The sequence below is a fragment of the Oryctolagus cuniculus genome, chromosome 12, assembly GCF_051225735.1.
Source record: "Oryctolagus cuniculus isolate XC-2025 breed Fujian yellow rabbit chromosome 12, ASM5122573v1, whole genome shotgun sequence".
Lineage (NCBI taxonomy): Eukaryota > Metazoa > Chordata > Mammalia > Lagomorpha > Leporidae > Oryctolagus > Oryctolagus cuniculus.
In genome coordinates, this window is record NC_142878.1 from 8,914,567 (window position 1) to 8,928,631 (window position 14,065).

At 54.5% G+C, this 14,065-nt stretch overlaps 1 protein-coding gene across 12 annotated transcripts in view; it reads right to left on the bottom strand.

Moving 5' to 3' along the window:
- The window catches only part of TTC23 (tetratricopeptide repeat domain 23), a 98,907-nt gene that overhangs the window by 24,576 nt on the left and 60,266 nt on the right, over positions 1-14,065 (bottom strand). For 7 of the 12 annotated variants that reach the window (XR_016218728.1, XR_016218726.1, XR_016218727.1 and 4 more), the window contains one exon: positions 7,032-7,137. The exons of the other annotated variants lie outside the window; for them this stretch is intronic. Coding sequence is in view for 4 of the 7 variants with exons in the window: in XM_070053504.2 (XP_069909605.2) it covers positions 7,032-7,137 (106 nt within the window). In the remaining 3 variants the exon portion in view is untranslated. The remainder of the gene's footprint in view (positions 1-7,031; positions 7,138-14,065) is intronic. 12 annotated transcript variants of the gene reach the window in all.

Below are 14,065 nucleotides of genomic sequence, written 5' to 3' on the forward strand. Positions count from 1 at the left end.
CCCACTCGTTTCCTGCACCCCTTTGGGAGCTACGATTCAGAAGAGCAAAGTCAGGCAGCAGAGCAAGCCGAGTCCTGGTGCCGCAGGGCAGGGGTCACTTCCTGAAGAGCCAGAGTGTGTTCTCTGGAGGGAGGGCACCCTAGATGCCTCTGGGACAAGTGACAACAGGATTTCTGCATGAACAGTCACGGCCCTCCCTCCCGGTGTGGACCTTGTGCCCTGAAGCTGGGTGGGGGTTCACACAGAGCTGGCATCTTCAGCTCTTCCACCAGTTAGTCTTCACCCCGACTTTAACACCACTTCTAGAATCCTCTGCAACCTGATGCCCGTGGCCTGGGCGGCAGATGAGGTCATCTTCTAAACACAGGAGCATGACTGTGCTTGTAAACCTGAGCCCTGGCGGCTGAGGTGTCCCAAGGCCACGGAGCTGCCGCCACGTTCACCCCAACACGTGCTTAGGCTGGCCGGGGGGCGGGGGAGGGGAGGCAGTGTGGCTCAGTGGGCAGGCCGGTGTACTGTCTGTGAGATGGCTCTCTCTGGGGACCCTGGGTGGAGGTGTTTGCTTCCAGGCTTTATTTAAAGGGCAATGCGGGGGCTACGGCGTGGCCCCCTGGGGGTCAGGAGACTTCCAATTAAAAGAAATGCAGTGCCCCTGGGCCAGCTGCCCTGGATCAGGAAGCACAGCCTTCGTGCAGGCGGAGGCCTCTGTGTGCAAAGTGACAATTATCGTTTGTGACAGTCTCAGAAAACAGTCTTTACTCGGTACTAACTGCAAAGGCTGTCAGACCACAAAGTCTCACATCCCAGCCTGGTGTTCACGCAGATGAGACGGGCAGCCGGCAAACACAACACACTGAACCCATTTAGACAGTGCTGGGAGCTGCTGGCCGGGGGTGGGGTGGGGCACGTGGAGCCGAGCACAGGCTCTCTCCTCCCCACGGGGCTTCAGAAGTCCACGCAGGGTGCCCTCTCCAGGAGGAAGGCCTGCACGGGGCCATGGCAGGTGGGCAGGGGGTGACAAGGCTTCCGAGTCTTACAGAGCTCTGCTCACCAGCTGTGTGAGCCAAGGAAGTCCAGGGCTGTCTTGGGAGGGGGGACGTTTTTCATCAGAACAGTGAGGTGCACAGTACAGCAGCAGGTTTGGTGAGGCCAGACACCCCCAGAGCCTGGCAAGGGGCTCCCTGAGCATGGGGTCTCCCTGCCTTAAGCACCCTTACCACCAGGAAGCGGACCAGGCTGCCCACTGCCCCTTTCCTCCCTCCAGAAGTCCGCATGGCCAGCCACCTGGTGGTCAGGCTCCCAGCAGCCTCGGACCTATGGCTGCAGCTGCTGGTCCCGGTGAAGTGCGTGCGTCCCCATGAGCTACCTTCGAAGCCTTCCGGAAGCTAAGTGTGACTATAAAACAGCACAAGTTTCTCTGAGAAGCTCCGAGCTCCAAGCCTGGTGAAGGTGGCAGTCACAGCTCACAGGCTCGGAGCCGCAGGCTTTGCCCCAGACACAGGGAAGCGAAGGCGGTCAGAGAGCCAGGCTGGATGACGTTTGCTCCTGCACCTGCCCAGGCACACTCCGAGAGGAGAGGCCAGCCATTCCTGCTCCCCTGCCACAGGCCCTGGGGGCTGCCAAGCCCCACAGCTCCCCTCTCCTGTCCTCAGGGGCCTCACAGCTTCCTGGGCTTCCAGGACCGGGAACGCGGCGTCTGCAGTGTGGGCACCTCTCTGGTTCTGCCGTGTGCTAAGTGGGCAGGGCTACTGCTCCACTCTAGGCTTTGCTTTGCTTCTAACCTGCTGAGTGACCCTGGACCCAGACATGATGTGATGACCCTATGGTGACTTTCAGAAGTTTCTGGGAGGGAGTCCTCCTAACACTGGCAGAAACAGAGACGGAGGCTCCTCTTGGCCTCCCCCACTGCACTCTGCCTTCTCTTTCTCAATGGCTCCTTTTGAGATGCAGAGCAGGGGCCCGGGCTGTGGAATAGCGGGTAAAGCTGCCGCCTGCAGTGCCAGCATCCCATATGGGCACTGGTTTGAGTCCCAGCTGCTCCACTTCCAATCCATATCTCTGCTATGGCCTGGGAAAGCAGTAGAAGATGGCCCAAGTGCTTGGGCCCCTACACCCATGTGGGAGACCCGGAAGAAGCTCCTGGCTCCTGGCTTCAGATTGGTGCAGCTCCGGCCATTGTGGCCAATTGGGGAGTGAACCAGCAGATGGAAGGCCTTTCTCTCTCTCTCTCTCTCTCTGTATAACTCTGACTTTCAAATAAATAGATAAATCTTTTAAAAAAAAAGACAATTTCTTAAAAAAAAAAAAAAAAAGATGCCGAGCAGACATGGACACCCACAGCGGAGGCTCAGGCTGGCGGGCTGCTCTGAGCAGGGGCTGAGGGGTGGGTGGGCCTGGGAGGAAAGGAAGATGGGCAGGCCCAGAGGAGGGGGGAGGGAGATGGGGCGGGGGTGGGGCCGGCTCCCACCTTCAGCCAGCAGGACTGTGCCACAGGCCCCCTGGGAGGGCCCCAGGGTGGAGTTGTAGTGAGGGAGGCACATGGGCAGCTAAGGAGGGCTATGGAAAGTGAAGGACACCGGGCTGTGGCTGTCACCTATCAGGAGCCCACAGGGTCTGAGCACAGGTGTACAGAGGGGTGGGCTGACTTCTGGTCTCTCTGGGACACACAGATCCCATGGGAGCAGGGTGGTGTAGCGCCCAGCATGGGGCAAGCCAGCAGAGGAGTAAGAGCTGAGGAAAAGGAGGATTGTGCACGGTAACCCCGGAAAGCTCTGGGTAAGACACAGCACCCACGTCAGACATTCACACGTGTCATGTCGGCTGTGTAATATGGGGGGGCGGGGAGGCCAAGACCAGCGGGCCTGGGGTGCTGCACCTACTGTGCAGAGGGAACTACGCGTTGGGAACCCACTCTGCCTGCGACTCCAGTCCCTGTGCCCCTAGACCCTGGTGGGGCAGAGCCCGTCCTGTTGGCTGTCACCAGACCCTGCAGAACTCCGTGGCCCTGCTGGAGGCCACAGATGGGGCCACTTCCAAACAAGGCTGCCTGTACTCTGCGGGCTACATCTGCCTCTCAAAGGCTTATCCTGAAATGTGCTTGGCTCCAGACCATTTCATTTTCATATCTTTGAGGAGAAGAGTTATAAACAAGGCCAATGCCTCGAGCACTGAGCAGGGCTGGGAGCGCTGTTAATACCAAGTTTGTCTATGGCTGCTCTGGGAGGCTGGCCAGGCTCAGGTTAGTGGCATTCCTGGGGCCTGAATTAGGAGTCTTTATGCAATCACAATCCGCCCTGACATCTAGGGTAGCTTTGTTTGCACGAGGAATGCAGGGAAGGCACAGGGCAGAGGGGCGTGCTTGTGCCCAGAGCCTCAGCCACTGTGCTCCGTGGCCTGTGGTGTTTGCTGGAGAGCAATGCCTTCAATGGGCATTCAGCAGGCCGGCCTCAGACAGCCTCCAAGGGGAGACTTTTCTCATTAGACTCTGCTTTCCATAAAACAAAGCCAAGCTGTTCTGCAAAACCTTTGTACTCAGCACAGCTTCAGCACAGGGGTGCACAGAGCTAGGAGCGCCCCTCAATTCCAGGCCCCTTGGAGCCCTAATCAGTGCAACAGGCAAATTTGTTCCTACAGGGTCTGGCCATGACTTCTGAGCTAGAAGTGACCCAAGTCCAATTCAGAAAGGCCTGTGTGGGTGACAGGTGTGAGGGACCTGGTCTGCTGGAGGCGGCAGTGGGCTCAGCCCTGCGTGGGCTTCCCTCCTTCCTGCTGTGCCCGCGGGGGAGGTGACATGAAAGGCAGTGGGAACCTGCTCAGGCTCCCTCTGCAGGCTGGCTGGGTGCCTGCCTCATTCTGCTTCTAGAGGGCCACCAGGCCTCTGCCCACACCACACTCACGTGCGGGCAGGTGAGAGCTGGAGCAAGGACCGTGCCTCCACACGCTGGCCTGGTGGGCTCACTTCCAGGCCTTTCCCACTCCCAGGTTGGCCACTAAGGGAATCCTGACAGCAGCGATTTTCCATCTGGGCTCCAGCACAGGGAGCGCTCGGGGTTTCTCCCTGCTTTACCTGTGTCCGATGTGCCCATGGAAGCGATCTGTGTGAGACCTTGGGGTGAGTATTTGTGCTCCTTTCTGCACCTGTTTTGGGGCTTCATGGCCTGTGGGACAGTCAGCACCTGTGAGCCACTTCCCCTCCACGGTGCCTCTGCCTACCTCCTCACTCAGCACGGCCCCGTCTTTAGGCTTGGGACACTTTCTCCTAATGTCTCCATGGGGATGGAGGATGCAAGCGTCCTGGCTGGTCAACGCTGGATCTAGAAGGGCCTGTCCAGGAGCATCCTGCAGACCCACTCGGGACTTTGTCCCTCTGGGGCAGAGCAATGCATACAGAAGCTTCTCTAGGTGGACGGAGCTCCCGGGGCGGGGCGGGGGGGGGGGGAGCTGGCTGTGGGCGTCTGTGTCCGACCCCCCGAGGGCTGTTAACAGGGCTCACGAGCTTGTCTGTGGAAGCGCCAGCCCCTGCACCCAGGAGGCGCTCACCTGGGGCCACGGATGTCCCTGCGGCCTGTGCTCCGAGCCGCCTGGCCCTTTCCTGGCCCACCCTGGTTCCGTGCTCCTGGGAGCTGCCGTCTCCTCACCCTTCTACCCTCAAGTTCCTCTCCTGGTTCAGTGCTGACAGGCCGTGCGCTGCTCAGCAAACGCTCTGAGCTGCTGAAGAGACTCGGGCAGCTCACCGTGGAGCCATTAGGAGAAAGTTCCCAAGCTGAAAGGCTCCTGAGACCTGGTCCCCGCACTGGCACTCCAAACCCCCCTCTCCCAGCCGCCTTGCTGCGCCCTGTGTCTGCTCTGAACCCTGCGATGCTGGGGCTGGCGTGAGCGAGGGGAGGCGGGTAAGGAAGGAACTGGGACCTGTGCGGTGCCGGTCCCTATAATCTCAGCACAGCAGTAAACAGCCTCGGGAGACAACTGTCTGGGCTCACACATCCTCCACGCACCGGCTAAGGCCCTGAGGAAATGACCTAATCTTGGTCCCTCAGTTTCTCCACCAAAAAAAAAAGGGGTGGGGGGATAATTGAGCCCATCTGTAGCAAGGCCAGAACCACGGCCAGCCAGCCCCACGCCAGGCCACTTGATTCTCCTGCACGGGATCTGAGCCAGGCAGGCAGTATGGTCCTTCGCAGTTCGCAGGAGAGGCAGGATCAGCGCCGTATTTACACCGGAACACGGTCGACATACTTCACATGGGATTCTGTCAACCATGCAGAGCAGGGGACCTTACTTTGCAGCCGTGGCACAGACTCTTCAGGCAGTGTCCACTGGTCCCCACCCAGTTCCTGCTTTCATTCCGGCGAGTGAGAGCACTGAGTGCCAGGTGAGGCGCTGGAAACCAGGATCCCTCTCGGCAAAAGGATGGTTTCCTGGCCTCCACCTCCTCCATCCGCTTGCGACAGACTCTCTTCCCTGAGTTTAGATGCTCAGAACCCGCTGGCTGACTTACGGCAGGCGCCCTCACGGCAGAAACAAGGCAGGGAGCCGACACTGTTTACTCACACTTCTCCTTCCCAGGTCAGAAGCGAAGGGTCCACCCTCTTGCTATTTTGAGCCGCTCAGAACCGCAAATACTTGTAGAGGGGACTTCGTTATGGTCAGTTAAAAGCTAGAGGTCTCCCACAACACCCCATGTTTCTGCCGCCTCTTGGAAAAGCAGATGTTGTGTAAAGCTGCTCCCCACACGGCAGCGCCGGGCCGGGCGAGCAGTCGGGTAGAGGCTGCTGCTCTCTGCCTCCCTCCACAGCACTGTCTCTCATGCTACAGCCCACGGTCAGCTGCGATGTATAATTACGCTTGCCGCCGCCACCACTGCTGCCGGCTTCCGAGAACCACCGGCCGCACTCCTGTCGCTCGCTTGGCTCCTTGGACACGTAGATTTGTGACCCTGCTATTACAGAGGTGGCCATGAACCTGCAGTCCTATTTTAGGTGTCTTTTGAAAAGCTGTGGCATGCAAGGGTCACTTCTCCTTTTAAAGGGATTCTAGGTACCAACAACCTGGCCAAAATATTGACTCTTGCAAGCTTTTTTTTTTTCTTTTAGAAAAAAGGTTTTAAAAAATGTTAATTGATGCATACAAATTGTATGCGTTTGTGGGTTTTTGAAGGGTTTGAAAGGAAGCTGTGTATGGAATGTTCTAAGGAGGCAGGACGAGAAAGGCCACCTGTCTCCTCCCTCCACACCTGGACAGGTTCCTCCAGACCTGGGGAGGTACTTTGAGCTCTAGAGGCAAGAATAAGGGGTTCTACCAGGCGGGATGCACAGCAGGCTGGACACTGGCACCCCCTCCGTCAGATCTGCGGAGCGGAGCTCCCGCCTGGCCTCTACATGGTCCCTGGCCAGGCCTCCCCTTCCTTCCCCACCTCACCCCGACTCCCGCTCCTGAGCCTGCCCCACCCTCCCAGACATGGATTCTGTGCTTTCTGGCACCAGGGATGTCAGTTTCCTCAGTACGTCGCTCTCATCCACATCTTGGGATACACCCCCAGGTCTTTACGAATTGTACTTGTTTTCTGAATGTTCTGAAAAGTGAAAGCCACCAGAATGTGTGCTGTCAGTGGGGGCAACAGCGGAGGCTCTGAGCCCTGGGTGGCACAGCTCCTGGCTCTGCCTTGAACGTGGGGAGGAGGCAGCCACGGAGCCGTAAATGGCAGCTCCCCGTGGAATCCCGGGGAGCCTGGAGGCCCGAGCTGTTGCCACAGCAGCCCCACAACAGCCTGCAAACACAGTCACCTTTGAAAGCAGACAGTTCCCTGGCAGCCCGGCACAGATTTCCCGGGCTGTGAAGAGCTATGTTTGGACGGAGATTAGCTTATTCAAGAGTGAAAGATTAGAAGGCTACGGAGTGGCAGAAGCCAACAGGGTAGCAGAGCCACAGATGGTGGGGGCTCTCGGAAGGGCCCACAGCCCTGCTCCGTCACCCGCCTGCCGCCCTGTGGGGGTGGCTGTGTGTGGGACAGGAGGGGAGGAGGCTGCCCTCACCTTGGTGCGCGGGCCTCGGAGAAGCAGCGGCGGCGTGGGCAACGGAGTGCGCGGAGTCTGCCATCTCCTCCTGAGTGAGGTTTCTGCCCAGGACGATGAGATGCGCCTGTCAGGACCGATGGAGAGACGTGCTGTTTACGGGCTTGGCAGCCACCGCAGCGGGCTAACTGCCCTCACAGCGATAAGCAGGAAGCCAAGGCGATGCCCACTGAGTGGGGAGGAATGACTGACATGGTGCCCGGTCAAGCCCTGGGAGAGCTGGCTTCTCTGATCAGTGTGTGCGGCAGAGGGCACTGGAGGCTGAGTCCAGCTGCCACGGTGCTGCGGCCAGGGCCCACGACCAGTGCATCATCTGAAAGTCTCAGATCCTCGGAGTCAGCAGAGAGGAGGCAGCCTCAAGAAGTCACGATGTCATCGGTCAGCCCAGAAAGTGGACCCTACCCCCGGAGTCAGCAGCCTCACCCCTGGACATACAGAGCCCTCCTGGCCGGATCCACCAAGGCCACCCATCACGCCCTCTGCACACTGCCCCTTGGGGGGCTCCCTGGGCACAGAACACAGACCTGTTCCTTGAAAATAAAGTCCATTTAAACATTCTCCAACCGACAAACACTGTGAATCTATGACTACAACAACAATCCTTGCAAATAAAACACAGAACACATTTCCTTCAAATAAAAACATAGTTCCATCCCCTGTCCCCTGTCAATATCTGAAATTTAAAAATTGTATCAGGCAGGGACCTGGCAGGGCACAGGCGCTGCCCAGGAGACACCGAGTCGTGACCCTGGCTAGCCTGGACCCCTCACGTGGACCAGCAGGAGATGCGGGGGACTTTGGAACACAGTGATTCCGTGGCCACAGATAACTCATGTCTCTGTATTTTGGAAATAAAACAACAGCTGTCTCAAAAAAAAAAAAAAAAAAAAAAAAAAAAAGAAGTAGTATTAGTAGCGTGTTTTCACCTGCCCCATACACAGGTACTTGGAGATGGCCGGCTACAGGAGGGGCCTGGCTACAGAGCGTGCGGTACAGAACGGTAAATAGAGAAGGAATATAATAGCCTAATGTAAGGCTGCAGGGAGCCCTCCCATCTGATTGCCGAGAGACAACGAAATACTAAAACCCCGAGAGCTTGAAGGAGGGAAACACTGCAACAAGTGTGATGCAAGCCGCACTCTAAGTTCTGCTCGTGAAATCACTTTTAGTCTTCCTGATAATTTTTAGGATCCTCACTTTATAGATGAGAACACGGAGACCGATGGCCAGGTGACCCGCCCCAGGTGGATGCGGATAGGGTTCTCACCTTGATACTCCCACTTCAAGTTCTGCTTTTCCTATCATGCCCTGCCCCCAGCCCATAGTGCCAGACAGTACTAATTGATGCCGGCACACTCCCGCCAGCGCCCTGATTCAGCCTCCAGGAGCTGCGACTGATCTGTGGAGCTGGCACAGAAGGCAAAGCCATCCCAGCAGAACGTTCTAGTCAGCACCGAGTGCTGCTTGTTCCTCTGATGACCAGCTGACCGTGCTGCTGAGACGGTCATGGGGGGAGGGGTCATCTTTGACTCTGTCACCTAATTTGTCACTGGTTAAAATCTGAGCTACTAGCTCAAGATTTTTTATATTAGGGGCTAGTCCAAAGTATGATTTCTTTTTCTTTATTTTTAAAAAAGTTTTGTTTATTTGAAAGACAGAGTTACAGAGAAATAGAGAGAGAGAGAAACAGAAAGATCAATCTTCCATCTTTTGGCCCACTTTCCAAGTGGCCTCTACAGCTAGGGCTGGGCCAAGATGAAGCCAGCAGCAGGGAACTCCATCCAGGCTCCCACATGAATGGCAGGGGCCCGAGCACTTGGCCCCACCCTCCACTGCTTTCCCAGGTTCATTAGCAGGGAACCAGGTGGGAAGAGGAGCAGCCAGGATTTGAACTGGCACCTGTGTGAGATGTCAGTGTAGCCGGCAACGGCTTTACCCCTCTGGGCCACAGTGTGGTTCCCCAAATCATGATTTCTGGTAACATCTTTTATTGCCATGTTAGGATGGTCAGAATTTCTTATTCGTAAATGCTAATCATATCCTTTGCCTTAAACCTACCTTTCTTGCTATAGAATATCAAAAACTGAGAAAGAGATGTGGCAATTCCAAAAGCAGTCATTGTCCTTGACTTGGCATCAAAGGGGTGACCCTAAACTCTGACTCGAAATGCTTTCCAAATGATGAGTGCTCTGAAAGCAACTTCACTTATGTGCAGACAATAGGGCCAGGGACCAAGTCAAATTACCAGGTGTACAGTGTTTGGAGGTGGGGGAGAGGAAATACCTTCCCCCTTAAAGAGGGAGAGGGAGGGAGGGAGACCAGATGAAATCGAGTCCTGAGGACTGTTTGGCCCTAGGTTAACTGTCTCTAAGAGCCATCATTTTAGGGGAACACTGCAGGGTGCCAGCCTTTCACCTCATGTGGTTACAAAGACTTAACAGGTAGTGTTTTAAATAGACTAAACTTGAATTCAAAAAAAAACTTCATATTTCATTGCCATTCAATATTATAATTCAGAGAAATATCATAGATATGTGCTCAAATGAACGATTACATATTCTGAAGGTGCTGTAAATTGCTTTTGCCTTGGAAACACAAAGCAAAGTTTTCCAAGAGCAAAAACACCCGCAGTATCAAGAAAGTGGGCACTGAAAGCTTAAAGGGATCTGAATTTAACCACATGGTTTTCATGACCTCAACATTTTTCTGTGTGAGATGCTAATCCTGCATAAGCAAACATTTATTATTCATTATTCATTCCAGAAACTCAATCCCTGATCTAATCTATAATGTGCTGTTCATGAGCTTTCAAAAACCACAGGCCGGAGGGAGGGGACCTGCAGGGGGACACCCATGATGTTTGAAACTGCAAAATTAACATCTTGCTTACTGACTAAAATGCAGTTCAATCCAGTTTAATTTAATTCCAACCCATTCAATTTAATGCATTTTCATTTTCAAATGCTTTCTATATGCCAGATGTTGTGTTAACACTAGGAACTCACACACAAAACAATGAGACAGGGGTTTTTAGTTTTAAAGGAGCTCACGCGTGGGATGCTCAATGTGGGACTACAGACACCGCCTGTACCACACGTCAGCGCCCGGCTCACTGTTCTGCTCTACCCTCCTGCTGTCATCACGCTCAGTGATCCTGTGCCTACCATCCAAGAAAGGCATGGTGGCCATAGACAATGGGCGGAGCCTGGCAGCCCACTCACCTGCTCTCCACTGGGCTGCCAGGGAACTGCCACCATAACGGGCACCTTCCTCTCCCTTCCCACATTCTGAGGAACAAAGCTCGCTGCTGACCTGGTGATTGATCAGGATTATGTCTAGACAGACAAATAATGCTTGCTCGGAATTCCAGGGAAATGACAGATCAGAAGACCTGTCCAGGAACTTGGCCGTCCACCATCAAGGTCCAAGGGACCCATAACCAGCTGGCTTCAAGGTAACCTTGGAAACCTGCTGGACAATCCACTGAGTTCATTATCTCCCCCAACTCCCCCAACCTGCTGGCTCCCCTGGCTCTCCGCAGGAGCTGGCACCTGCAGCCTGATGGCACTCCCCCCTCCTCAGTGTTCACTCACCTCCCTGGGTGCCAGCTGCCCTTCAAATCCTTTGTTGTTTTCAATGGATTGCTGTGATGTGCTATGGACAGGTATCTCGGAGCCCAGGGGGAATATGTAGTGTCCCCAAATCTCTTGGGTTGCTTGCGTGTTGGACTGCGTTAAATAACAACAACAATAACAAAACCTCTCATCCCACACTGTACAGCGTCATTGATAGAGAAAACTCATGTGCAAGTCTGAACGACATCAACCCCTGCCAAGGCACAGAGCAGCTCTTCTGTTCTGGGCTGTGTGCGTTTCTCGGGGAGACCACCGGTTCCTCATCCCTGCTCCAGCCGTCCCGAGCCAGAGTCAGCCGACTCTTATCTAATGGGGCCTGTGCCCTCAGAGTTGTAAAATGTTCAGTATTTCTTGAAGGGAAAGGCTGATGACGAATCAGAAGGATTAGAGAGCATTTCTGCTTGTGTCAGCCTCATGTAAAACACAACGGGGCTGTCGCTCCCCGTCTTCGTGGAGGAACGACACAGGACCCTGCGCTGTTCTTTCGTCTGCTCGGCCCTCCCCGGGTTTGCTGCTGGTTCTTCCCGGGTTGGCTACCGACCCTTCCACCTCTGTGGAAGGGCGGTTCCCCCTGCCACTTTCCCCACTTCCGCGGGGGAGCGGCACACCGCCGGCCTGCTCTCTCGGGGGCTGCACAGGTGTTCCTTCAGATAGATGTTCCTGGTGCATGTTGTCTCTCTCCTCCTTTATAGTCCTCTTCCACCAATCCCAACTCTGCTACCCACACGCCGAGTACGCTGCTCTCCTCCAATCAGGAGCAGGATCAGCTCCTGGAGGTCATCACTCAAGTTGGCGAGAGGCAGCTGCGTAGAAGTTGTTACTCCCTTCTCAGCACCATATTGTGGGAGAGCAGATGCATAGAATAAGTCTTAATTCCAGTAACAGTCTAGTCCGAGTTGCTCCCCACACGGGGCACCCTGGGAGGGGCCTGTGCAAGGCATCCCAGCCCTTGGGGCCACAATGGGGCAGGGGCAGGGGCACAGACACTTCTTCTTGCTTCACGATTAGGGGACCACTTAGGGACATCTCCCCTACAGCTGAGTGGAGAGTAAGCACACGTGTAGCCCAAGGCATGTCTGTGGACTTACACTGACCATATTTACCCTGGAGATGAGAGGAGTCTCCAGCTTGGCGATAATTAGCCAGGGTCTCTCCGTACAGCTCCTGGCTAGCACCAGCAGAGAGCCAACACCGACTAGGTGCCCACTTTTGCCAGATGTGGAGCTCAACAGATGACACCCGCCAGCTGGCGTTACCTCACGATGCCCAAGGAGAGGGAAGTTACAGGCCCACTTACAGATCGGGAAAAGAAGCCTGGGGAAGGCTGTGGCTACAGGCCACACAGCAGTCAGTGCAGCGCAGCCTCGGACAAGGCCTTTCATTCCAAACTGCAGGCTTCTCTAGCTTAACACCTGGCTCTTGTGAGGGCAGAGGTCACAGAAAGATGGGGTTCTCGTCCCCCATCTCGTCATAGTGAAGGAGGTTGCTAAAAAAAAAAAGGACATTTTGCCCAGAAATGGAGCAGCCTGGCTGGGGGTTGGGGGGCAGGGTGGGATGCCACAGTGTGGATGCCCAGGCAGCTAGCGAGTGCCTTACGAGGACGCCACAGAGCGCACAGCGCAGTGTGATGCGAAGGTGTCTTCTACCAGCAGTGCACGCTTCTCATTTGGTTCAAGTTTGTGCCGACTCCCCCTGCAGCTCGAGTCCACTTGTCCTTGTGAGGTGGAGTTACCCAGCTTCATTTATAACTGACCAGCTGGGGAGCCGCATTGCTTTCCCTCTCAGCCCTGCCAAACTGGCCAACCTGCCCTGCGGTTTGCAGCGGAGGCCCTTACGCAAGCCAGGGTCAGGTGGCAGCCCGAGGCTGCCACTTCCCTCTCTCTCCCGTTTCTGTCCAGCAGGGAAGCCTTGCGTGCCCTCACCCACCCCACCCCCACTCCATGGGGGCCTGGGGAAGCTGGGGAGCCCTGAGTAAGAAAGGATGGAGCTGGGACTCCCTGGGGGGGATCAGATGAAGGGGAAGTCACTGGGGGCAGAGGTCACTGGAAAACTGAGTTCCCCGGACTAAGCCAGTTTCTTTTAATAGGCAGAGAAAGTCCTGGGTGGCAGCGCTCCAGCTGTCAATTTTAGCTCCTGCAAAGGGCTGGGGAGCAGAAGCCCCATGCTCTGTGAGGGTTAGCACCAAAATAAACCTGCCATGGGATTCGATTTTCTCCTCCTCTTCATTGCAAGAATATATTTTCTTAAAGTTTAACTAGATTTTTAAGACACAGTAATAATATGTGCATATGAAATTTTTAAAGCTTAAGTGGCAGAAAATAAACAAAATCTAAATGCTGTCTCCACGCCGCACCCTTCCCCCGATTCCCAGTGTGATTCCTTCCAGCTAATTTCCAAGAACATTTTCCTGGATATTGTTCCCAAGATACAGATATGCCACAGACACACACACCCCACACCCACACACAGCCTGGCCCTGGTCCCCGGCTTCATCGCCCATGACTCACTCCGAGTTCCATCAAAGAAACTGCATTTCTTTAACAACAAATGAGGCTGGGGGGTATTTTTGCATGGTTACTGGCCATGTTTCCTCTTCTGAAGATTGTCTGTTCCCATCTCCTATTGTTGCTGCTGAGTTGTCTTTTTCAGCAGAGATTTTACTAGAACCCCCTCTGTTATCCCCTTTGACATTTGTGTTTCGACTTTACCGTATGTTGTGCAGAGGGGTTTTTCACTTCTGAGCTGTCAAATTTGTCACTTTCTTTCTTGTTTTTCTTCCCTTCTCTCAGTCTACTCATCTCTACCCCTCTGTACACATGCAGAAGTACAATCTTCAACCAGTGTCAGGAAGTCTAGGGTGACCTGTGGCCCATTTCTTTGAACGATATCATTTTTACCAAAGTTGCCGATAATTTATAAACAGCAATGGTGCTTTTTATGGCACTTGAATTTATGTCACTCTTAAAATGTTTTATCATGAATAAAATCATAATTGCACTCCACTTTTTCTAATTTTAAGCAAAAAGCCTAGTACTGTTCAGAGTTTTTGAAAATTACAAGGATCCTGAGTCTGATTATTTCTAGTAAATGATTTGCACATCTTAGCAGATACATAGCAAATAAGGAGAGCCAAGCAGAACCACTGCCATCTGCTGGGTACCCTGGACTGCCAGGAGCCACATGTTGAGTATCAAGACGTCACCACCGTGGCCTGAGCCAGGCCAACAACCGTCCCAGAGCTGGGACCTGATGTGAGATTTTCTGACCCCACAGCATTTGGAAGAACCACTGATGCACGCCACAACTTCACTCTCCTTCTCAAGTCAAAATTCCCTAAATTCGGGAACTACTGAGTGACAG